The following is a 26,993-nucleotide window of genomic DNA, read 5'->3' as shown; positions in this document are numbered from 1 at the left end:
GTAGCGGGAGAGAATATCGTGGTGGAACCTGGCCGGTGCTTCAGACGAATATCAAAAAGACACACATAGGGCAAGCCGTGGCTTGAAACAAGAACCATTTGAATTATTCTTTAAGGCCCAAAAAGCTTTCTTTGGATGCAAGCTCTCACCGACATAAAAAAATAGCAAGGAAAAGTTCGTAGTGCCAAACACTTATTTTGGAGCACGCAAAGTCATCCTGAAGATGAGTCATGCGGTCATTCACAGTCTGCTAACATTTAGCTCTCTCTTGTCTCTGTCCACTGAGACTCGCTACACACCAGACTGGAAGTCTTTAGACACCAGACCAGTCCCAGCATGGTTTGGGGCGGCAAAATTTGGCATACTTGTGCACTGGGGCGTTTACTCAGTGCCCAGTTATGGCAGTTCTAGCGAAAATTTCTGGGTCAACTGGAAGTTGAGAAAAGAGCCATCTCTTGTGCAATTCATGAATCGACATTACAAGCCAGGATTTACCTACCAGGACTTTGCACCTCTGTTTACGGCTGAACTTTTCGACCCCGACCAATGGGCAGACATTTTCTCCCGGTAAGTAAACCCAGACGGCTACAGCTTTTTTACTGGCAACGTCGGGATATCCTTAAAAAATCTTAACGATTTTTTATAAACACGTTCTTGTTCGCCGCTCAATTATGCAAGCACGGTGGGCGAAAGGGTATTGCTCTGCCCATCTGTAAGGTCAATTATCCTACGGATGACTTAGTCGCCACCAGTATACAAGCTATAAAAACAGTTTGTGAGTCGTTGTCATGTTGATAGAGTCAACATATCTTGAAAACTGTCATAAGTTTTGAATTTAGGGTTTATAATCTTGAAATTTTACTGGGGACACTTCAGTTTTTTTAAATGCGTAAACATCTTGCTAATGTTTACTATAATAATTTTGGTGCCATTGACCTTCCTTAGCGTTTGTTTCAAATAACGTAATTTTTTAACATCTTGCTAATGTTTACTATAGAATTATTGGCGCCATGTACGGTCTTTAGAAATAGAGTCTTATTTGTTTTAAGCAACTCGCATAGAAAACTGTGATGTTTGGTTCCTGTTATCATACTAGACCAAATAGCACTGGTCTCTCGTTTGTTGCGTCCGATATATCACCTTAGTATTATAAACAGCTCACTGGATGGTTTCCTATGTTTGTGAGGATACTGCACCGAACTGCGTATGTCCTGGGTGCGAGCACAGTACAGGAAGGTTATTCCATCTTCTGGGAAGTTCCCTGAGGAGGCTGTAGAGGTCACCTCTGTTACAACATACCTCCATTTCAAGTGGACCGATTTTTTTCTTTGCCGAAGGTTTTGCATACTGTTCTTTTCTCCAAATTGATCGACTAAATGTCAAATAAATTATTCAAAACGAAGTCAAACAAAATAATGCGCTGCTTAAACACATACTCGGGGGAGATGCTCCAGACTCCTGCGAATTTTGGCGTCGAACCAACTGCTCATGCGTAGCTCGCGCGCTTCCCTGAGAGCCGGTACCAACGCCCCAAATATGGATGGGTAGCGCCATCCAGCGGCATCCAGGAAAGACGTTGAGCACTTCAGACAATTTAAGCACCTCTATTGGAAGTTTCGTGGTACAGCCAGTGGCGGCAGTACTTGTCTTAGCGTTGTTTGCTATTTTCTATGTTATTGTTAAAAAACGCTACGCGTAACACGGTTATATTTGTATTCTCGGTGATCTAATCTATCGATCTAGCGCAGGGGTTCCGAAATAAGGGTTCCGTGAGTGCATTTAGAGGGTCCGCGAAGCCTTCCCCAAAACTCTGCTACCCCCCCCCCCTCCATTCCGTCATCCTTTCATTCATTTTGCCAGAACGTCCTGGGATTGCGAAAAAGTGGCTTCACCGCATGACACGTAGCTTAACTTTCTTCGCGTTGCACATAATTTTAACGTCTCCTTTTTTGCGCAATACGCGAGCTTTGAAAGAGAAAAATACACACACACACAAAAGGCAGCACACGTCCGCTCAGAAGACTATTCAAGGGCAAGCTAATTAACATTAACAGACAGAAAAGGCAGCATATGGGCGGTCAGGAGACTATTCAAGAGCAGCTTGTGTAACATTATTGCACCCATCGTCATAAAAGTCAGACACAACAAGCGGGAATCCAATAAGGTTGTGGGCCACAGTAAGTAGCAAATGCAAATTGTTTAACATTCATTTCATCGTGGGGGCTCCATCACTGTCGCAAGCCCACGTCCGGTGCACTCATGGCTGAGAACCACTTATCTAGTAGAGCAACGAGTATTTTGACTTCAGTGTACCTTGAACTAAAGGAACGCGGCGTGTCTTGGTTATGTACCCACATTTTGCCTCAAATGTGCCTGGTGTCAATGGGACATGTATAGATGGTATTCGTTGAAAAGTTTAGCGGTCAATTTCTTCGCTTGGCAGCACTGCAAACGGCCACAGACATGGCCGATGCGCCACGGACATGGGCAAGTACCGCCATCCCGCGGATCCCGACGTAACGAGTGACGGCGCACTCACATGGTTGCACAGAGGAGAAGAGGGGTGCCTGATCTGGGGTCAGTGCGCACAGCGTCGCCTAGCAACAGACGCTTGGCCACAGATATGATGGCGCACTCGCATGGTTGCCTGCATGCATTCCACGCCATTGAATACCGGCCATAGATGGTATTCACTGAAAAGTTTAGTTGTCAATTCCTTCGCTGTGCAACACTGGAAACAGCCACGGACATGTCCAAAGCGCCATGGACATGCCGCGGTTTGTGCCACGGCGGCCGCGTGCCACAGAAAAAAAGCAGCGGCGTGCGCCATTTGCCCAGTTTTAACCGGGGTCTTAACGGTGGTGTTAACAGAAATGTTATTAATCGCACTCACCTTGCAGTCGAGGCATTAATTTGCGTACCGTGGGGTCGAGCTTTGAACGTCCAACACACATCATGTGCTTAGCACGGACAAGTACCGCCATCGTGCGGAGTACAACGTAACCAGTGGCGGCGAACTCACATAGTTGCTGCATGCGTGCCTCTCCAGTGAATACAACCTATAACATAGTACAGCAGTTTTAGAATTTTGGAAAGGTTCCGCGTATAGAAATTTTTGAGGCAAATTGTTTCAATATTTGGTACGAACGCTTAACCGAGGAAAAAACAGGACAACCAGGCAGACACACATATATAGAGACCGACCAAAATTTTTTGCATTTGGTATCTTTAGAAAGACTATAGCTTCCAAAAAGGGCCTGCTTACGTCTCCTGCAATACTGTGTAGAATCATTGTGTATTCTTGAACGTAGCAGTAAAGATTTCAGTTCGCCCGGCCTAATTCTAGTGCAGTCCACCCCAGTCACTAAGTCTTCAACCCTGTTCCTATAATTGGTAATTTCCTACCTCTGGCAATTTCCCTCACGATATTTTCTTCTGGTAAATTGCGACATGGTGGAAGAAGTAATTTACTCCTCCACCAAATTCGCTTTCGCCGATGCAGGAAAATATGGCATGTTTCCTTATTCTGACACTCACACAGACGACACCTTTCACATACGTTACATAGAGAACTTAACATATGTATCGAACACTAAGAAAGCACTTAGCTTGCGCTAATTTGTGCGGAAACAAATGAGTCGTCCGATCGCCCAGCTACCTATCTCAACTAGGCGACGACGAGTTGATTGTTATTTACGAAAAAACTATGGTTGTGAGGCTCTACTTCGAATCGAACTGAGCAATAGTCCCTAAACCTAGCAAAGCGCTAAGCGCAAGGCGCAAAACGCGGTCACGTTCGCTTGCACAGATAGAAATTCGGGCACCAGTTGGAATGGATCTGTTGCGTTATGCACAGAACTACACCCTGTACACTTGAATATTATCTGCCGCAGGAACCATCCGCCGGCGTGGTCTAGCGGATAGCGCGTCGGGTTCCTTGTGTATAATTCCGGGCGTCAGGGGTTCGATCCCTGCCGGTGCTGGCTTTTTTTTCTTTTTTCTGCGCTCTACGCAGTTCGTCCTTGGGGAGTATCGGAACGGACCGTCCGGGTGGGGGACTAACTGTTCGTTCCCTCGCAGTTAGTCCCCAAAGGGACTAATGATTGTTGCAGAGGTCGTTAGTCCCCGAAAGGACGAACTTTTAGTCCTTTTTGCCTAAGAGTGTGGAGACCGACCAACATTTTTTGCATTTGGTATCTTTAGAAAGACTATAGCTTCCAAAAAGGGCCTGCTTACGTCTCCTACAATACTGTGTAGAATCATTGTGTATTCTTGAACGTAGCAGTAAAGATTTCAGTTCGCCCGGCCTAATTCTAGTGCAGTCCACCCCAGTCACTAAGTCTTCAACCCTGTTCCTATAATTGGTAATTTCCTACCTCTGGCAATTTCCCTCACGCAATTTTCTTCTGGTAAATTGCGACATGGTGGAAGAAGTAATTTACTCCTCCACCATGCCGGCAATCACTTTTTCGCCGCCTATCACCGTGTTTTCTTAATCATCCCCAATCATCTTTATCACAAGACGTATTTTTGGCTTTTTCGATTAGCGTTTGCAGTAAAAGAGCCTGTAATGACAGCCTTTATGACTTAATGGAACCCGTTAGTGACAGGAGGTCAGTAAGCAGGGGAGGCCAATTTTTACAGCCGGAATTGGAGCACGCAGATAACATTTAGTGTTAAAATTTGGTGTTCCAACTCATTAACTGTGCTGCTTCGAGTGGCTTCACCATGACTCCAGCAGCGCGTCACCTCTGTGGCAAGGCTGAGGTGTTTTTAAAGACTATAGCCTTTCTTAAGCTACTTAAACGCAGAAATTTTGATATGTCTGTCTGTCAGTCTGTGTGTCTGTCAGTCTGTGTATCTGTCTGTCTGCTACTCGATTCAGCCATACGGCCAAAGTGAAACTGAATCTCCGTGATAGTCTTGTACACCCGCAGCCGAATCTAAACGTCTACGTCCGGTGGCAATCTTCATGCTTGTCAACCTTGTTGAACAAGCACAAAAAATTAAGAAAATCTGAGCAAGAAAATCCATACATAAGTGATAATTCCAGTGTTTCTTTATTAAAAAATTTATGGATGCTTGGTTTTCGCGATATCAAATAAAATACAACAACAACTGCAGAAAATTGTCGCGTGTTGTTGCCGGCTTCACTATAGCTCCTGGCGGTATTTTAAGAAATCGAACGGCGACAGTAACGAAACCTTCCACTAGATACGTTCCACGTTCCGTTTGGAATGCACTTGGAGCAAGGCAACATGGTTCTGTAAACATTGTAGCAGGGTGGCTCGAATCACGCACGTCTTCGCCGTACGGCATCGCTGGAATAGAGACACCCAGCCTGGAGCTCTAGAACGGGGTGAATTTAAATTGACTTCAGCAAAGCTCTAGCGTGTAAGCGTGAGAGGAACGAGACGGGAGAGGAACAGTATGAGAGGTGGCCGGGAGAGAGAAGGGAGACCCTTACATGGCAGAGGCGCCAGTCGACTATCGCCTTTCGTAGACATTTACAACGAAAGGAGCAGATACGCGGCCATTTTTTGTGTTCCCATTTCACCCTGACTGGCCCAGGTAATCACTGTAGTGGCGCCACACCGTCAGATAAAACGTGACATCCCTCTTCTTGTTTTGGGCTGTAATCTGAAGTCCTTTCGAGGCATTTTTTTAAGAATAGTGGAAATAATAAATGGTTTTCCTACCAGTCAATCCAACGCCGGGTAATTGCTTAAAATAGCGTGTTCTTAGGTTAGGCGCGAGGGGTTTTCCCTCGATTGTTGCAAATATCTCCTCGTTAAATAACGTTTTCGTGTAAACCTTGTCACCAGTGCTATTAGTTGCCGGTCGTGTTGGCTCTACGTGCTTTATTTGTTAGCTCGGCAGTTATATTAAACAGGATGGACTTTTGAGGCGAGCATGGTTTGGGCCGCAATTTATGTTTCGCATCAAAACGTATTGCTTGGTAGAGAGACCTCTCGCTGAATGCTGCTTTTGTTTGTTTTCTTAACGTTTCAATATTATTTTCTGTCATCAGAAGAGATGGTGAGTCATGCCTACAGTATTTCCCGTAAAAAAATAGGACGGCTTTTCTCTGCACCTTCTCTAACTGAGAAACGTCTTTTTTAGTAGAGGGACCCCAAAGCACTGAAGCATATTCTAATTTCCCTCAAACACATGAATTGTACGCCATTATCTTGGTGTTTGCTGGAGCATTTTTGAGATTACGCCTCAGATACCAGAGCTTACGAAGAGGCGATATACAGAAATCGGATACATGATCGGACCCATTGAGTTTAGAAGATAGGGTAACACCATGGTACTTGTATTTTAGAACTTCTGCGATGACATTGTTTTCAAAAGTATAAGAAAATGTACGTAGATGCATCTTTCGTGTTACACACAGGAGTACTGTTTTTCATTGTTGACCAACATGCCCCATCGATCACACCAATCATTAATTGCCAAAAGGGTATTTTGTAGTACATGGTGATCTTCCTTGGACAATATTTAATTAAAGACTACATAATCGTCAGAAAATGATTTGATTGAACCATCACTCACAACTTCTGCTAAATCATTGACATAAATCAGAAATAGGAGGGACCTAACACACTACCTTGGGGCACCCCTGAGGATACAGAAAGCATATCAGAGGCACAATTGTTAATTTAGACGAACTGTTTCCTGTTTTTTAGGTATGAATTCACCCAAGGAACAATACTGAGAGGTAGTACGTTGAAAAATGATTGCCGCACTGGACTACTTAGCAGAAGTTTTAATAAATTTGCATAGCAGTGTCTCTCTGGAACGTTATCATTGGAGAAAACAAGGCGCACTGAGGAATTGCTCAGAAATAATACAGCACTGAAAGACGATAAGCTCTATTGTCATGGGGCGACTTCCATTCGCTGTCTTCGTAAGTAACAGAAATTGCAAACAGCACTGCGGTTACACTTGCACACGGTAAACCGATGCCGTTAACTTCGGAATTTGTCGTCGCAATAATCATAGAGCGTATAGAGAGTCACGTTACTTCCTTCTTTCTGCTGTGTTTTAATGGCGCCCCTGCAGGTACCTATTATAGTCTCTACGTGTATCTTTCTCTGCCTAGGTTTTGCGATAAGCTTCAAAATAGACTTGCACAATACCTCCACAGAACAGCAACTGTTTTACCTCAAGTGGAACAGTAAATAGAAGAATTCAAGGCTTTATGTGGGACAACAAATAGCAGTCCACGCTATTTCCTAACCAGGATTTCTTAGCTGTATCTGATAGAGGGCTTTAATTCTCTTCTGAAAGGAGCAACTTGCACATTTTCACTGCTCTGCATTTTTGCATTCATTGCTTTGCACATTTTCACTTCACTGGTTTTTTCAGAGGAGAGTATTGAATTGCGAAATACGCCTGGGAGTAACATTTGCAAACAATATCTAACAATATTATATGCGGGGCTAACTTGCCTGAAAACGGAAGCGCAGCTACACCCTTTCCATAGACGTTACTTTTCACCTTACACCTCCTAGTTACTCCGCTGTTTTTTAGCAGCGAGGGTGACAACAGAGTTAAGTGTGGGTTTGGAAAAACTTTATCTTGCTTGTGAGATGGGGGAATCAAGGCAATAGAGACGCCGACGACACAAAATATATTGTTCGTGTTTTGCCCCAATGAAGCCGTCTCATAGATTACAACGAGAATTATTCCTCTCTACATTCATTCCCCTTCGCAGCTCAGGAGCCCGATACATCATTCTGACGGCAAAGCACCGCGATGGTTTCGCGCTGTGGCCGTCGAATTTCTCGCTGAACTGGAACTCCGTGGACGTGGGACCCCACCGAGACCTCGTTGGAGAATTGTGTGCTGCAGTGCGGCGGATGGGGGGAATGCGATTTGGTGTGGAGTACTTAAAGATGGAGCCGTTTCACCCCTTGTACATTGCTGACAAGGCATCAAGCTGGGCTACCGCTGATTTTCCACGAACCAAGAGCACTGTGGAATTAACAGAGTTAGTTGAAAGGTAAGGAAAAAGTTTTTCTAGTCGGTGACCTTCCATGCGAAAGTTCTGTGCGAAAGCACAGTGACTTTACGTTTGCCGGTTTCCGGGAAATTTGTCAACCCAGTTTACTAACGCCGGTTTCACGAAGCCTCTATTACAAAGCCTCTTTTAGGAAGCCTTTTTCTAAAGCATAGTTTATTTCTAATAGGAAGTTAGCCATACCCTGCCCGTGTTTTTGGAAATTTGAGAAGCTAATGCCGCAAAGCTTACTTCATGAAGCCTGTTTTGAGAAGCCGATTTATTGAGCAACCTGTATTGCACGGTTTTTAACCTATTTGCGCAAAGGTGATGCGCAGCAAATGGAGGTGGCCTTGTCGGCGTGCGACTACCCGACGTCGGCAATTGGTACTCGATCTTATATGTACAACCCGTACAACGCTGTCCGGTATATCGCAAGGTTCTTGGTTGTGGTGGTTGTTGATGTGTTGGATCAGGCGGAGTAAGCCAGGTAGCCTGGCTGGACATGCCGCAATTGCTCCACCCAAACTCATCATAATCAGTCAATATTAAGGTCCTTTCAGCAGGAGTCTGCCAGTTCCGTCTGCTGAAGGAAGCTTAGTCGAAGGCGCGACTCACAGGTATACTGTACAGGTATCCTAAAGGAACACGCTAGGCCTGATATCACGCTTGGAGTTTGAACTTCATCAACCTGTGCCCATTTAAAACGGTACTAATTTGGGTCAATCTGTGGGTACCGGTTAACGCCATCGGACCTCAGACCGAAAGGTCAGGGCTCGGCCGCTACATGCAGGAAAGGGGTATGTAGCGTCCACCCATTTTAACACTATCCATTTTCTACTTGCCTAGAAAGAAGATACTGTATGACTGCGATGAAATTCGGTGGCTTGGATAGAAACAAAATCTGCCGAAAGACAGAGACTTGTCTACTGATGCGTAGCGTTCTTACGCCGCTGTCCACACAGTGAGGTCTTTATAGGGAGAATTTGCTATGAGAAGCCAGATACGTTGGGATATGTTAGCGGTTTTAAGTTCTGGCTTGTTTCTTTTCGTGGATGATATATATTTACTCCTTTATAGCGATTAAGTGTCTTTACTTCGCTAATTGTGTTTTTTGCGCAGAAACAAGGGGTATCCCGGGTTGGCCCGTATTCGCTATCTTTTTTCTGTGTTTTCGTCCGTCTTTTTCTGGCTCTGTTAATTTAGCTTCCCTAAGATGTGTATTCTTTATTTCGTTAGTCCGTTTGTGTCATTTTGATTTGTCGTATTATGTGTTTTTTTTTTAAATTTCGTTCGATAAATACTCTACCTTTGCGCTATTATAACGTTTATAATGTGCTACGTTTGGCAATTCTGCCTTTTTGTGAAAATGCAGGGCACTATATGTTCTTAGCTGCTGACGTAACCGGCCACGATAGCTACGCATTAATGAGGGATTTGAGCATATGCAGATAAAGCTGCACTGGCTGTCAGAATGGCGCCTAATGGGCGATACGCATACAACCCAATGAAACGTCGGCCATAACTCCGTCGTCTTTACGAACTGTTCCCGTAATCTAGCGGCGGCACACGACTCTATAAAAGTCTGCTTTGTAATAGCTACGGGGGGATGAGCTGGCATGAGCCTGTAGCCTATTAATAGCTACAGGCTCATCCCAGCTGGCACAAAATGGGAAGAGAATAACTAAGGGCGAAAAGGGATCGTGTGAACAAGGAAAAATTAAGAATCATGCAACCCCTCACCATGAGTCCATTGGCACACAGCCTATCGGGGCATAACCTAAATGTACGGGAAAAGGAACTAATAAACATTATTGTGGAACGACGTCCAAGAAGACAAGGATGGAGGCCGTCATCGAAGAAAAGCCAATATATTTACTACGTACAGAAAACAATATTCTATGCAGCCATCTCGTCGCCGCCTTGTCACCTTCGTCGTCTTCGCCTGTGCTGGGTGATTGTTTGGTTGCACCCTTGAATCATGGCGCATACCCGCACGGGGGATTGGCCAAGAAGCTGCCTCTAATGACTAGGCTGTGACCCGGTTTATTTTAGAGAGAAAAAAGGCTAAAGTAAGAAAAAAAGATTAAAACAAAAAATCTTGGATATAAGAATAGTCAGTAGAAAAAATTACGAAAGAAAAATAGCCATCTAGCAGGGCAGCCGACCTGTCGGCTGCCTGATGGCCTGATGGCCACCTCGCATTTACGAGATTCCCATAATTTAGGCTTCCATAAGAAACAGAGGTGAATATAGTCGGAGCCGAAAAATTTGTAAAATTTGAAGGCGCCTGAACCTCGCCCCCATCAGAAAACTATCGATTGGACAAAGCACGACAGCATGACCACCAAGAGCCAAATTGGCTAATTGATCTGCCAGTTCATTTAAGATTACCCCTGCGTGGCCAGGCAAAACTGGATCTCGCGAAGCTGGTAAGAAACGAATGAACGGAATGACCAGAGACTAGAGGAATCTATCATTTGTTAAAGCGGTGCACACAGAGAAAGAATCTGAAAAACAACCGCGCCGCTCATCAATGCAGTACTTTATTGAGGGCCAAACTTATCGCCAATAATTCCGTATAACAAATCGGGGTATAGACTCGCAGCCGGATTGAGAAGGACAAATCTAGTGACTGGGAATATATACCTAGCCCAGCCTTCTCATCCCTTTGCGAGCATCAGTGGCAATGACAACATAAGTATGTAGAGTAGAAAAATTATCTTCAAGTAAATTGTTGAGTATTCGGGCCGGCAATAATTTCGGATGCGGATGAAAAATGTTGTCCAGGCTTATTCCGACAGGCGAAAATTATCCCGATAGTGGTGCTGTAGAAAAACATCTCGATGAAGAAGCTGCAGCCACGCCGTCCGCAACCGCATTGAGGACGCTCAAATCGGGGCCACGTAAATCCTCGAAAAAGGTTAGGCCTCACGAGGAAAACGCGGTGAGCCTCGTACAATGAAGATTCACACAGTTTTAGAAATGTTAACACAGTTACCCATTTAAATCGCTGCAGAAGTGAAGGCAATCGTGCCTCAAGGTACAATACAGAGTTAGCTACATACTTTGGCAACGCTAAATATCACCACGAAGCCAATCTCTCAATCCGAAATTGTCGATGGAGTCTGTACGTCGCGCAGCCAGAAAATAAGACGCAGCCTAATTCCAATACAGGGTGAACAGAGCAATGATAAATTATTAGCATGGCGTCTCTACGCATACCGAATGTTTGAAGACATAGCCTACGCAGCACTCCAGCAGCTTCTTCACCTTTGGCAGCAATGCGGGAAATATTATTTTATTTATTTTATTTTATTTACAGATACTGCTGGTCAAAACTTTGAGCCAAGCAGGAGGGGCCTAAACAAAACATAGGAACAAAATGAGTACGAAAGAAAACAACGGCAATAAATATATCAGAAACTATTCATGGTACCCTGCATCTTATACACATGTATTACAAGAGCAACACGACAGAACACATTAATATGAAAAAAAAAATGACGCTGTAACGCTTCTGCAAAATCTTTTACTTTTAAAACATCAAGAGGTAAAGAATTCCAGTCTGCAACAGTCCTGGGGAGAAAACTATTTTTGAAGGCATCTGTTCGAGCGAAAATAAGTGTCAATACGAATTCATGAGTGCTTCTCGTGGCCCTAGTTACACGTGGTTTAACGCTGCCGGGGAGAGGTATTTTTATTTTTCCTGACAAGCAATCACGCAGAAATATCAGCCGACTGACCCGTCTGCGACCATATAACGTTTCAATATTATTTTCTGTCATCAGAAGAGATGGTGAGTCATGCCTACAGTATTTCCCGTAAAAAAATAGGACGGCTTTTCTCTGCACCTTCTCTAACTGAGAAACGTCTTTTTTAGTAGAGGGACCCCAAAGCACTGAAGCATATTCTAATTTCCCTCAAACACATGAATTGTACGCCATTATCTTGGTGTTTGCTGGAGCATTTTTGAGATTACGCCTCAGATACCAGAGCTTACGAAGAGGCGATATACAGAAATCGGATACATGATCGGACCCATTGAGTTTAGAAGATAGGGTAACACCATGGTACTTGTATTTTAGAACTTCTGCGATGACATTGTTTTCAAAAGTATAAGAAAATGTACGTAGATGCATCTTTCGTGTTACACAGGAGTACTGTTTTTCATTGTTGACCAACATGCCCCATCGATCACACCAATCATTAATTGCCAAAAGGGTATTTTGTAGTACGTGGTGATCGTCCTTGGACAATATTTAATTAAAGACTACATAATCGTCAGAAAATGATTTGATTGAAACATCACTCACAACTTCTGCTAAATCATTGACATAAATCAGAAATAGGAGGGACCTAACACACTACCTTGGGGCACCCCTGAGGATACAGAAAGCATATCAGAGGCACAATTGTTAATTTAGACGAACTGTTTCCTGTGTTTTAGGTATGAATTCACCCAAGGAACAATACTGAGAGGTAGCCCTAGTTGTTCTAACTCATACAACAATTTCCCATGAGTTATTTTATCGAAAGCCTTGCATAGGTCCTGAAAGAGCATATCCACCTGTCCTGACCGATACAGAATTTCGGAAATCTCATGCACTGTTAAAACCAACTGGGTGGTGGTGGACATGCCCTCCGGAACCCATGCTGGCAGTGTGAGAACAAATTTCTTTCCGATAAAAATGTTTCCGTATAATTCGCGACGACATGCTCTAACATTTTACAACACGTGCTTGTAATAGAAACTGGGCGGTAGTTGCTGTGATCTAATCTTTCTCCTTTTTTGAATACCGGGACTACCCGTGCCATTCGCCACTCATCAGGTATATTACCTGTCCGCACTGATAAATTAAACAAATTTGTCAAACACGGTGCAATTTGTTCCGCATATCGTCGCAAAAAAGGCACTTGGAATAGCATCCGGTACCCAATTCTACCCAGATATTTAATTTCTGTGACCTGGGGAATCGATTGCTGCCGGTATTTTAAACATAATGATAGAGGGTTATTGCAGAGAAACACTATAACATCACATATCGTGACATTTTACGAGAGGTGTAATGTGCTCAGCCAATTAATCGAGGACAACCACATAGTTCTGCATCCGCTGATACAACTCGTAGATGTCCCTATCCGACGATCAAAAAGCAATATCAGCGGCATAAACATAAGTAGATATACCGTTCTGCATTGGGATAGAACTGAGGAGTACGTTAAAAATAACAGCAGAAGACTGATCCTTGCGGAAGTCCCCGTAATTGTATACTGAGATGTAGATAAACAACCCTTGGAACGAAAGAATTTTCTTCCCTTTAAAAGCTCACCATTCCAGGAGCAAATGTACCCCGGAATCTCACTAGATGCAAGGCGTGAAAACAACGTGCTGTAGACCACGCTGTCGTAAGCCTTTGCTATATAGAAGTTCTCAAGTGCAGTGACCTGTTTTAGTAGAGAGCTTGTTTAATACGACTCTCGATGTCGCCGTGGGCCTTCCAAATAGAATTTCGAGGTCTGAAACCAATCTTAGCGGGGCTTAGCATATTATTGCTGTTCAGAAACCGCATAAGCAGACCATGCGGTAACCTTTCAACCAGCTTTACAAGGTTGCTAGTCAAAGATATCGGCCTAATATTGTCTTCGACGAAACCCAAACATTCGTTTTTGAACAATGGTAATATACTAGCAAGTTTCCATTCCGAAGGTATCCAGCTATTTTTAATACCATTATGACTATGTTTAGCAAATCACCAGGAGCCTCCTCGAACAGAAATTTTAGCGTTGACACCATAATGCCACATGACCCTGGAGGAGATTCATACATCTGCAAAACAGTATCAGCTAATTGAGAACTTGTCACAGGTGTGAAACGCTCATTCAAAAACTGCCACTCAAAAGTAGAGGTAAACCCAGAAGAAATACGAGATTCCAGTTCCTGCGAAATTCGTTCCAATGTTTTCATAGATTCACATGTTCACTGAACAATCAATCTGCCGTTATGCTCATCTTCTACGACCTTTCTTGAATGAAGGGATCTATGCAACATGCGTCTATTTTTGGGTTTTCATAGACAGGCAAACTGTACAGTGTTGAACTTTTCTTTTGCTTTCTATACGATCCGCTTGAATATGGCCACCGCAAACTTCTGCGTATGTCAAAGTGCACACTGGCATAGGATGTAGTTATTTCACTGATGTCTTGGCTTTGTACCCGATGCCCTGGTTGGAAACTACACTATTAGCCTAAAAGGATCGGCGTTAGTCCTTTTGGGGACTAAATGTGTTGACACTAGCATTAGTCTTTTTGGGGACTAACGGCGAGGGTACCAACTGTTAGTCCCTCTACACTTAGTCCTTGCCGGTTCAACTGTTGGTCCACCATATAGGATAATTGTTGGTCCCTTGCAGATCAACTGTTATTCTCCCAGTTAGTCCACTGGAGACCAACCGTTGGTCCTCTGGGTATCAATCGTTAATATTTCCCATTACTCCCTCTAGACCAATTGATGCTTTCAAGACTAAATGTTGATCCCTGCAAATGCTCCCCTCTGGATTAACCATGCATACTAAAAGGCGATGTGTTGGCTCGTGCAAATACTCCATGGGGAGTGACTGTCGTTCCAATATACCGAAAATTGAGAAGGCAGAATGAACGCAAGAGACCAGAAACTGCATTTCTTGGTCACTTAAAATATTCACTACGACGAAAATATCACTTTCAAGCTTTTATTGCGGCACTATGCAAGCAACATACACAACACAAGTAAACCGTACTCTACTCTGAATTTTTGAGTCTCTATTTCGAAGGCCTGTTTGGCACACCTTGTCAAGGCGATGCGCTCAGTATTGGGCTATTCCGGGTATACATGGCTGCTGTCCTTGGCGCAAACGTGCTCACTTGCACGAGGTACTTGTCCGTTGAGAGGAGACAACGCTCCTACGTGCCGCTGTCGGCAAGGGGCGCATGTCATCAGGCTCCTGCAGGAAAGAAATAGGGAAACAAAACCAGTGTTATTCATGGTAGGATAACATTCGCCGTAAAACGCAAAACTCAGAAAAACGAAGTTTCTAGCAGCCCTAAGAAGCATCCGTAAACATACCCCAAAAAGCAAGAAAATCGAAGCAAAATCGGCGCGCCTTATGTTGTGCAGCCAAAGGTGCCCTGCGAAGTTCACTGAGTAAAAGACTACGGATTAATTAAGACCCTGGCCATGGTCGTTGACATGCGAAACTCAGGCATTGTTGATTTTCCTACTTCAGCAGACAAGACGCCACTCAAACCAGCAACAGAACCTGGGGACTCATGCTCCCTAACTCAACGCATTGAACCACTGTATCAGGGCAACAGAAAATATACAGATTGCTCATTATTCGCATGCATAATCGCTCTCATGTTCACAGGCTTACGTAGCACAAAACAAGGGCCTCTTCCCTCCCTTTCTCGCGGCATGTAAGGAAAGAGACGCTTCCTGTCAGCACCAGCTCTAAATCAGAATGGTTTGACTTGAATGAAAAAAAAATGAAGAAATATTTAATTATTGTAAGAAAACCTGCTTTCCGGCACTTATCGTGCCGGTTTGTACAAGGTCATTATTGATTTCTGGCTGTTGTGCCGGTGTTGAAGAATGCGTTTTTATTTAAAAAATGTAATTAAAGCCAAATTTTCTGAACGTTTAACAAATTTAACAATGTTTAACAAATAGCCTTGGGTGAAACAAACAAAAGTGCGTCCCCCCAGCTTGCTGCATGGGGAGTGGCTATGGCTGCACGTTTTTATTTCCTCTTGGCGGGCAGTTCACAGTGAGTTCGTACGTCCACACAAAAAAGGGTTTCAAAGGCTTTCAAAATGTTTGAGGATGACCACGCTGCGAGCGCTTGGCTACCTGTGAGGGAGCAACGAAAATGAATAAAGTGAAGGAAACTTTCGGCCACTGTAGATTAGTCACACGAGCGTGCGCCTGCTACTGGGAAGTTCATGTGAAATGCTTGGGTGACGGGTGGGTGCGGGAAGGACTGCAGGACGGGAATGTTTCGTGCACGAGTTCACCGAAAGCCGAACAATTTTTGGGGGGGCGTGGGGGGTCCCCGGGGGGGAGGAGGGGGGGGCGCCACTACAGCCAGTGTAGGTGCGCCGTGGCGGCCACTAGCAGGACCGGTACTGGAATTGGGCAATTAGATAAAAAAATCTGGGAAAAAAACATCTCGCCGTGAGGTACAGAAAGATAATACGCTTCTGTTAGAGGGCTTTTATTACGGTGATCAAACCGCCCCTTCTAGGAAAACTTCATATTGCCGTTCTGCTGCGGTCCGGCAGATTGCAAGTTTGCGTTACGCAAAATATGGAGAAAAATTTTGGACAAGAAATATGGAGCCATTTTACATCGGATTTTGACCGTTATTGTCTAGTTTTATTTTGGACGTAGTTGCGGTTACGAGGGTCCAACTATTTTTGTCCTTCTCAGCCTCACAGTGTACGCGTCCCTTGCAGATCCGTGGCGTTGTCAGACTTTTTCCAATTTTTCTGCTTAAAGTATCACGTTTTCATTTAAAACTTAATATGTCTGAGAGTAATTCTTTTATCCTAACAACCCCATGTTGTTATTCTAGTGTTCATTTGTTTGCCTAAAAAGTTAGAGCCCTTCAAGAGTCCCGACCACGTGTTAACCACGCTTTATGACATTTCTGGCTATAATTTTATTAAAACTGCAATTTCAAAAGGTTCCTCAAATTTCAAAAGGCGGTTAGGTTCCTTTTTGTATGCTGCTCCTGCTGGGGCGGTTATTTATGTGGCTGGGCTGCTCGTTTGAAGAAAATTTGCGTTTTTACTATTTTAGGGTTAAGTAAAGAATTAGGTAAATATTTACCGAAACAAATAAAAATTAGGTCGTCGTCGCCAGTAACACACAGCGAATCGTCTGGCGTTGGTTTAAAAAAACTGACACTCGGACGTTAAGTTACAAGCTCACGAACTTAAAAAAAAAGGGCGAATGGGGAAAAGCCGCCGCCGCCGCAGCTCACCTTTCGCACGTCCGTCCCGGCTGGCCGCCGAACAAGTCATGGCCTCCGCGATCGGTTGCCGGCGGCGCGCCTTTCAGCCGATCTTGGAGGCCACAAACAAGTAGAAACAAGTCGGAGGGCCCCCTCCAGGGGGAGCAACAGCAACGTTGCGGGAGCAAAAGGTGCTGTTAGTCTTTCCGTTAGTCCCATTCGCGTCGAGGGTCCAACGTTTGGTCCCTTTTAGGGGCGAAGCTCCTTAAGTCATGGGTCTGTCCATCCCTTGTGTCTCGTGGTACGTGACCGCCGCATGCTTTCGGAGATGTCGCAAAGTGGGCCGCGTTGCACGCGCAAGAACCGGCTGCAACCGGCAGCGCAAACTCGGCACCGGGAGCGCGAGCTTGTCTGTGTTCGCCAACGGAGGCGCGAGCGCACGTGCACTGCGAGGGGAGATCACGCAAGAGATCACGCCACGAACGCAGGCAGTCGTTCTCACAGATCGAACGAGACGCAACGACCTTTGCTCGTTTCCTCTCGTCTTGTTCGGGCACAAGTTCGCCCTAAATAAAAGTTGTTTCTTTACCGTTGTGTCCCATCCTACGTGACAAATTGTGGTGGAGGTGCGGGGTAGTCCTCGATGGCGCGGAGTCTTTCACCAGGTCTGGGCCTGGGAGCATTGACTCCGAAAATAAAAGTTGATTTGTACAATGTACGCACACAGTCTTACGTCTTTCTTAATGATGTAATGGGCGAACTTTCACGGGAGAGTTACGGTTACCAATGATCTCCCCCTCTCGAGCTTCTCCCCACTTATCATCATTCATTCCGTGGATATGGCGTGATTTTTTTTTCACACGGCCCTAACCTTGGCGCGTTTGCTCCTTAGGGGACTAAATGTTCTTCGCAAGGCGTAAATGCTGCAGTTCGTCTTATTTTCTCCCATTTTGGCTATGAGTGTAGAACGTTTACATCTTGTTCAGTGTGAACCTTCGCGGTACAACGTTTTCCAGGTTTTCTTCCACTTGCGGAAACGTTTAGAAGCCTTAGTCACCATCCTTTCGGTACCGTTTTTGCCTCGCCTCTTCTGTACAAGATAATGAGCAGTCCTTTTCAGAATCTCCTAAGCCGATCTGAAGGTGACGGTCGTTGAGGGGTTAGAGTTTTTACGAGCAGCGCGTTCAAACAGTACATTGTAGCCCTGTCATCATGTGGTTGCAGCTTCTGCACATTTGTCTCGGTCGTAGGTCTCACGCAGTATACGCACTCGTGTCACGGCCACGCATCTGGAACATAGTCAAGTTTCCGTCTCAGGAATGACTCATCATTGTCTGGTGTAGTTCTCTCTACTTTTGTGTGTGTTCCACACCACCATCTAGATTCATGTGTTCCCTCTTCTGGATGCCCTCCATGGTACAGTGCGCACGTAAGTGTCGTGTGTGCGCAGGGAGGCGCTCGAGCCCTGCAGGTGCCTAGGCTTTGCTGGAAATGACTCCAGAAGTAGGATCGTTATCGTCACTCACAATATCCTCTTCTAGAGCTGATGCGGTCATCATAATTTCGGGAATGCTACATGCCCCGTGTTGCGTTCCTGCTGCGCTGCTTCCAACATCATGGCATCTTCAGAACCTAGTGTGAAATGCACAGCGGCCGCACAAGGTCCGTCTCAGTTGAGAAGTCATCACATGCTCCAGTGGGAATGGTGATATAGCCATGCTTGATGATTCTTCGGGTCGATAACTCATTACTGGATTAGCTATCGATGTCGTCGTAGTTGTTTGTTCGCGGTATGAATTTTGCAATCCTTCTAGGTTCATCTCTGGCTCTGGTACTAGTGGATCCACTTGCTGGACGGTATTGCTCTTTTCTCAGGACAACTGGCTCCGGGGTGTCTTCTTCTTTCGTCCGTGAAGTCTTATTTCTAGTAAGGCGATGATCCTGTGCGCTTTGTTCACCGACTCTAGAGCGTCGCCCTCTTGGCCGTCTGGCTCCATGAGCCAGAGCATCCTGCTTGTCATTCATTCAATTAGGTCGATCGGTGCTGTGCTGTTGCCTGGCAGAAAAACCAGCGGACTCGATGTCTCTTGCTTTTTCTAGAGTGAGCGTTATTTCAGCGATCAGTGTACGAGTTCTAGAAGGTTTTTCTGAACACGTTACTGCTGGTTCTTGGGCCTTATCGCTTCCTCCTTGCTTCAGGGTGACCCATGCGGTCGAAGAATTGTATTCCGCCTTGTGGCTCACCTCGTCGTGTCGCTTGAGTTCCGGAATTCGGCACCATGTGGACGAACGTCCAGTGAGGCAAGGAAGGAGGCCGTCGTCGGAGAAAAGCAAATATATTTACATTATTTACAGAAAACGGTATTCTATGCAGCCATTGTGGTGGAAGGATGCCGCTAAACAATCAAACCAGCGTCAGGCTCCTGAAGCCGTGGGGGAGTCTACAGTGCGAGGAAATCGCGCCGCCGATCCTCATCCTCCTCTCTTACTGTTGACAACCCTTGCAGGCACACCTCAATATTTCTTAGCATTCTCCCGTCGCCGCAAGGTTTGTAAACAAATAACTTCAGCGCCACGACCCTGATGCAAAGGTGAAGAGTCGGGAAGCGGTCCAACTGCTTATTCATTACGACGCTTCTCTCCCAGTGCGCGTCGTTAGTCGAAGGTCGATCCGTATTGTAGAGCCTCTTCCGCCCGCTAAAACAGAATCTTTGCCCTGAAAGTCTGATGCGTCGAAGTTGCTCTAAACACGGGAGTATCGGTTTTAAGCGCAGCCGTCTGGCCCACGGGTAGCAGCACCGCCCAGAAGCTCCTCGATGTCAGTCAGTAACAGCGGATTCTGCGAAGCTGGTTCCCACAGCAACCAGCCTTCCGAATAGCGTAGGAGCGCCGGATACCACAGCAGCAATACTTCTGAGGTGTCTCGGGAATACTGTGGAGTATCCTGCTTGATTTCTCGTGATGAGGGCATGCCGGACAAGATGTTGACACATTAAATAAGCAACTGGCATTATCCGAATATCGGGAACTAAAATGCACTACATCGGTCAAACGTAGAGACTGACAAATCTCGGCTGGTCACAATACGAGACAGACCATGCTCCAGGCTGTTAGCCACGATGCAGCCGCCAGGTTCGAAACGGAACAGCTGATGCTGGCAAAAAAGTGTCCAGAGAGCATGCGGTGAGTTTCAGTGGCACCGTCGTTGTGTTCAGTTCCTGTCCGGCCTCTACAAAGTAGTCGATGCATTCGAACAGCATGTTGGTTTCCTTGGCGGAGAAGAAGATTTTACTTTAGTCCGAATCGTACACGTACAAAAAGGGCGTCCAGGGTGGAATAGAATTATGCTTGCCAGAAAAGGCGTTGCTGCCATCGAAGCAGCCATTCTGTATCTCCGCGTGGATTCCTCACCACCGCACTTGGATGAGCTATGCCGCAGCTCGACTCTGGCGTTGAACATCCCTCACGGCGGAGCGCCGGAGGAGCCGGCCCTTCGCTATCCCCTGAAACGAGACCACCCTCGGCACAAGTAGCATTTTCCCGGCTATATTCATTGAAACTCTTTTCGAATCGAGGCAGGGCTGATGAAATATTTGAAAAAAAATAGCCGAGTCTTCAACAGAAGATTCGCAACAGGGCCGCTGGGACACATCCAAAACGCAAGCAATGAATGACGGTGAGTCACGGCAGGGTCACTCGGAAGTCCCCAAAACGACAGTCCCCAAAACGGAAGGGCAACTGCGAAGTGTTCGAAGTGAGAGTCACGTTGGTGACGTAAGAGTCATGCAGTTTATGTATGCATTCCTTCTCCCTGGATGAGTACCTCAGGGTTCTGCTTGGCGTTGTTATAAAGTGCAGCGCCCGCTTCGTCGTCGTATTCCTCTACCACGGCAGCAGTCATTGCCTGGACCATTGTGGACAGTGTCGTCGGGCCTCCTCAGCAAACGAGCAGACGGTCGAGGTTGCGATGCAGGCAGAAAACAGGGCCGCCCGAGATTGCCGGTCGGGGCTTGCGGAAAACCCCTGGCTCACGCAGAAGCGTGCGCTCGTTCTCAAAGCGCAGATTCGTTCGTCGTAACCGATCGCGTCCCAAATGTCACATTAAAATTCGTGGTTTCTCAAGTTCGCTTCAATTTGGGCGTCCAGGTGGGGTAGGCTCACCTGGTCATACAAGATTAGGTAGAGGAGATTTTGTCTGTCAAAGGCGATTGCTGCCTGACTCTGCAGCAAGATGTTGAGCGCGGTCGCATTCCTGGAGATCGCTGCTTGCAGTACATCTCGGCGAAAACGAAGTACGCCCATGGCACCAGTTGATGAAGCAAGATGCTGGGTGTTTTGGATACCTAGGGGACGACTGCGACTTGCGCATGAGCCGAAAGGGGCAGTTGTAAAGAGCAAGCCTCCGGGATAAAGCAATGCGAAGGTATCCAGGCCTCACATGCAACGAAGCCGATGCGCCGTCGAGCGTAGGTCAGCTCGTGCCTAGGTTCCCAGCTTTTAAGGCACCAGAAAATCTGGCGGAAGTAATTTGCGAAACGATGAGACGAGCGTCCGGCTCCTGAAGCAGTGATGCATTCGACAATTAGAGGCCATCCGCGCCGGCGATCCTGGCCCTCCTGTCTTCCTGCTGACAACCCCTGCCGCCGCGCCACTATCTTGGTTGGTTGGTTGGCACCAAAAATCAGTGGCGCGTACCCACTCTGGGGGATTGGCCAAGTCAGATTGGGGAAACTGGTCAAGAATTCAAACTAAGGGTAAAATAGAGCTGTTGGACTTTCTTAACAGCCATCTCTTCGCCTCGCCTTCTCGCCTTCGTCTTCTTTGCCCATGAGTCTGTAGAAATCGATGCCCCTTTATCTTCGTCTTCTACAAACGTTCCAACAATTATCATTAAAAGAGAGTTCCAAGCACTACTGTGCCTAAAATTATGCCCCTACACGACCGTCTTTTGAGCTAGGAGTATAGAACACCTTCATAAGAAAACGGAAGCAGTACTGATTGCCCACAAAGAAAGACACCCGCGCACATAAAGGATAGGCCCCTGAAAAAAAAATGCCATAGTTAATGACGGACATAAAGCCAAAACTACAGTCAAATCTAAAGCCTTCCACTAAAAAAATATAACTCACTCGGCTAGAAGACAAAACACAAACGAGCGTCAAATGTATCAACAAAAGTTTCATGGGTGAATAAAATGCATTGTATACCCACGAAGGAAGTTGTTAGGAAACCAAGACCGCACTAGTGGTGGAAGCCTCTAAAGAAACTGCACATTTGACAATAATTAGACGCTCAGCACTGGAGAACCACCATCGTCATACAAACCGGCTCAACGGAAACCCAAATACAAGCAGTAACGCTATAACAAACTCCAAAACAGCAGTAATGAACTTTCCCAAAGGACGAATATCCTAACGTCTCAAAAACCTTCTATAAGAATTGAAGTAATTCAACGATGCAGGGTGCCCTGCACCCGGAGAACAAAAGGCTAATTAAGCAGTAGACAGGACACTGCGCGGTGTCATGATTCAGCGCACCCCTACCCTAGCTGTTTGCCCGTCCTACAATTCGGTGTAGTGCGGAGGATCACCTGTCCCTTCGGGAAGCCTGCCTTCCTCAAACTTGTTGAGGCAGCCCCGCCAGCGATGACTCGAGCAGGGCCAGTAGCAAAATACAAATACAGTGAAACCTCGATATATCGAACAGCACGGTGCCCGCGAAATAGTTCGATATAACCAGAATTCGATATATAAAATCACGTAAAAAACGCGTCCTAAACTGGTACAAATCAATAAATGAACGAATTGTGCAGTAAATACTAACTTGGTGCTTCAAAGTATTTATTCTTTTCGCTTAAAGTACTGCAGCAGGGTAGCCTGGCGTGTTATACACGACTTCCTCAACGTAGTCCAAACGTTCCACAAGCGACAGGCCGGTGCTTTCGATAGCGCTGCAGTAGCGGTGCGGTAGGGCCAAAACAGCTGAAGCCTCGGTCGAAGTCGAGAGCGGGGCACTGTCAGCGCTTGCGGGTACAACCTCGGCAGCGTCTTCGTTTGTGCGCTCAGTAGTAACCTCCGCTAGGATCTACACATCCGTCAACTCCGCCATCGTTCCGGTGCTGTCGTCACCGCCAACAAAGTCATCAATGCACATGCTTCGTGGCTCAGCACCAACAAATCGCTCCAGCTGGCCCCAGGTTTCTTCAAGTTCGCATTCTTCTTTTGCACCTGCTTCGGTGCAACCGATGTGCAGCAGTCGGGAACGCCCATCGCGCCACCGCTATCCTCGAGAATACTGCGGGGTAGCTTGCCGCCTGTCAACAGAGCGCGAGCGGTCTGGGCAGTCTGGGGTGGCGGAGTTCGATATACCCATTTCATGTCCGTCCCAGTTCGAAATAAAAAATAAAAAATGCATGTAATTTTTTGCGTGATATCGAAAGTGTTCGATATAGGCAATAATTCGATATAGCCGTGTTCGATATATCGAGGTTTGACTGTAAACCTTACGGTATGCCGAGTCTTCAACCTGCCAGCGGACACCGCTCGCCGAGATCTTCTCTCCTCCTCTCTGAGGCTCAGAGTTCGCCGCTACCGTAGGCTCACGAACCCGGGAAAGGGTGTTCGTCTGTATGTTCTGTGTTCGGGCTTTAGCAAAAGTACTGGGAGAACTGTCCGATCGTTATCCCCCGCGATACGTATGTGGTGCGGGTTGGGCTTTTATTTTATTCTATAGCGCTTTACCTTTGTCCTATCGTTAGCGCTTCGGGAGATAAATACGTGGTTCCTACGTCTAATTCAATACAATTGACAGTATCGGATTGCTGTAAATTCACTCATTCAGTTGACTGTATCGGATCCCCTTGTCCCTCTGTGTGTGTGCAGCTGTAAACTCCCCAAGGAGGGTGATGTTCCTGTACCGTCACTGTTCATCTCTCGCCATGCAGTAAACCAGTTAAGTGTTGCCTTCGGCTTCTTGTAAACAACGCCAATGCAGCAACTTTTACTGGCAGCTATGCACCAACAGTCTTACAAACCACACCTACTGGTCGCACTGGTGACATCCCCTCGCGGAAAAATACCACCCTCGCTCAGTATTCCCCTCTCTCGGTAGGCAAAAAAAATCACTTCCTTCGGTTCCAACCAAATAATTTTATTCATCATACGCAACCCCAACAACGGTTTCATGCTGTCAAAGCCCAAATCCTAAGGCACGTACATAAAAACACATATCTGCACAAACACACAAACTCATATCCGAAAAAACACTATCCGCAGTTCTAAAAAACATGCAAAAAATTCGGAGAGTTACCCGCTCTACTTCACCCAACTTGGCCATAGCTTTGAGTAGCATCTGTGCAAAAGAAAACCCTCAATCCCCATTATTCTTGTCGATAAACCGGGGGCAGCCCCTATCAAGTGACCTCTTGAAGATAAGCTATTCCTGACCCTTAGGCCAGAGATGTCAGCTGTCGCACCTGTAACGCTGGGCATCGTACCCCACCCATAACCTCCTTCGAAGATTTTCACCACATCCCTTCCTTCATTTTTTTATCGATAAAAGAGAAGTACTACTCCTCTTCCCCAACCCACCTGCTCAAGTTCTTTGGTTCAAAAGAAATACACGGTTTCTGAACGCGAAATGCCCGGCTACATATCTGGAGTGTGCTATCAGAGCAGACGTTATACGCGCAACCGCATGCTGTATTTGTACGATATTGTGAAGTTGGCGCTACCAAATGTGTGTAAATCTCTTGTGAAGCGTTCTTCATGAAGCTTACAGTATTTGTATGTTTTTATGTCGCTTGCAATAAGGATGATGCACAGGTCGGTTGACCGTAGGCCTTGCTTCGACCACTGTCGACACATTTATGCTTATTTACTTAGTAGAAGAAAAGAATCGAAGGGTGGTGTTTTTTCTTTATTCAGGTTCATTGCCGATTTCCTATGATACGATTTCAGACGGGCTTGTCTATGTCAATCAGCCTTTTTATAAAGCAGCTTCCCTCTTTGAGCCCGGCTTTTCAAGATTTATGGTACCAACACAACCACCAGTCCAAAGGTCGGTATTGAATGCTCGTTCATAAATGCACTTGATTCAACCGGCGTATTTCAAGCAGCACAACAGCGCCCTTAAATTTGCATTTATCACAAGGCATCAAGAAACCACTGCAAGGCTTTGATTTTGGTTTGTTTTTGTTTTCCTAATCTTCTACGATGCATCGCCAGCAAATAGATACACAAGACAACATTGCCTGGCAGTCCATGCCTAACTCACATGCCCCCTCCCTTCTAGAAAACTGTTGCCCAGCGGAGGGCACCGCATTGCTTTTGTGCAGTGCGCCACATCCGCAGAGAGTAGCACGCAGACCATTCGCCAGTTAGTAATTTTCCAAGTAACGCAATGTCTGTCTGTCTGTCTGTCTGTCTGTCTGTCTGTCTGTCTGTCTGTCTGTCTGTCTGTCTGTCTGTCTGTCTGTCTGTCTGTCTGTCTGTCTGTCTGTCTGTCTGTCTGTCTGTGTAGTGCTGCCTGCACATACATACGGCAGACTTCCATCACACGAATATCAAGAGCGAGACCGCGCTATGGCGCATTACGCCATAGCAGTGACGTCGTCGTACGCTTTAGCGGCGTCCTTCGAACGCAAGAGACTTTACTGTCAGGCTCCCATGAAATCCACTGGGAGCGCTCATTACAATCCAGTAGTTTTAGTCGGCACTGCAAGGTGGCGCTGAGGGTTTTTTCTCATTAGCAGATTTTTCGCTCACGGTTAAAACCGCCGAAGACACCCGCTTCTCCGCGATACAGGGCTCTTAACGCTACTTCTTAAAGTATGACGTTATACCCCAAATCCTAGGATTGGCCCAGACGTGTTCTCTGCTTTAAATTGATCCTCCCAACACGCCTACAACGACATACTCATTGTAAGTCGAGCAGAACAGCTGTTGACGACATTGATCTCAGACCATGACATTACGCCTAGCGCCATACTATAAAGGCCCTTTGAGTTTATTCTAAAGAAATAAATGAAGTAAACTCCACGTCTTGAGAAAAAAAGTCGGTGCTCACATGGTATAAAATGTTTTTATACGACGTACAACACAGTTATGATACACAGTAAAAAATCGTACTTTTTCAATGGGTCAAACACCTTGTGAAGAATTCACTTCCATTCAAGAGTGGCTACTCCCCAAAGAATAAACGGAGTGCAAGTCAGGTTCAGTAAAAGCTTAATGGTTTAATATTTTTTCAGGTACCATCCCGATATCATTTGGTCCCAGGGTGACATCGAGGCGTCTTCTACCTATTGGAACAGCACCCCATTTCTTGCTTGGCTGTACAATGACAGCCCAGTCCGCTCCAGCGTAGTTGTCAACGACCATTGGGGCGCAGACGCACGCTTCAAGCACGGAGATTTTATCCAATACGGCCGTAACGACTTTGAAGAACACCCGCCGGATGTCAACGGGGTACCCGCACTGCCCATAGACAAGTACTCCATGGGATACCGGCGTGAAGCAAAAATTCACCACTACCGCACGGTCACCGAGATAATCAAGGAACTTGTGATTACGATCAGCAAAAATGGCAGCCTAATCCTGGGACTGGGCCCAACCAAGGACGGCGTCATCCCGCCTATCTTCCAAGAAAGACTCGCCGAGGTGGGCGCATGGCTCCGCGTTAACGGAGAAGCCGTGTACAACTCGATATCCTGGAAACACTACAAGGACGCTGCTAACCCCAAAGTTTTCTACACTGCCAAAGGAAACACTGTCTACGCGTTCATGCTCAAATGGCCTGAAAGTAGGTTGTTGTACTTGGAGTCATTGAGAGTATCGTCCGAAGGACAGGTCACTATGCTTGGGCGACCGGAAGAAAAACTAGAGCTCGTTTCGTATCTCAAAAACGGTACATATATTATCTTGCCCACACTAACGCCAGACGAGCTACCCAGCCCGTGGGCCTGGGTTCTTAAAGTTGAAGGCGCCATTTAG

General features: G+C 46.0%; 1 protein-coding gene across 1 annotated transcript; it reads left to right on the top strand.

The window, feature by feature from the left end:
* The first annotated feature begins 203 nt into the window (after nucleotides 1-203).
* On the top strand, nucleotides 204-26,993 carry LOC144173386 (alpha-L-fucosidase-like). Its single transcript, XM_077701839.1, has 3 exons — nucleotides 204-567; nucleotides 7,724-8,011; nucleotides 26,252-26,993. Exons 1-3 carry the CDS (start codon nucleotides 224-226, stop codon nucleotides 26,991-26,993), a joined length of 1,374 nt encoding a protein of 457 aa, XP_077557965.1. The 5' UTR covers nucleotides 204-223.

Source organism: Haemaphysalis longicornis, unplaced genomic scaffold, assembly GCF_048455015.1.
Source record: "Haemaphysalis longicornis isolate Haplotype H1 unplaced genomic scaffold, Haemaphysalis longicornis Haplotype H1 scaffold_3, whole genome shotgun sequence".
Taxonomy (NCBI): domain Eukaryota; kingdom Metazoa; phylum Arthropoda; class Arachnida; order Ixodida; family Ixodidae; genus Haemaphysalis; species Haemaphysalis longicornis.
The sequence above is the reverse complement of the archived record's forward strand: the minus strand, read 5'-3'. Positions and strand labels throughout refer to the sequence as shown.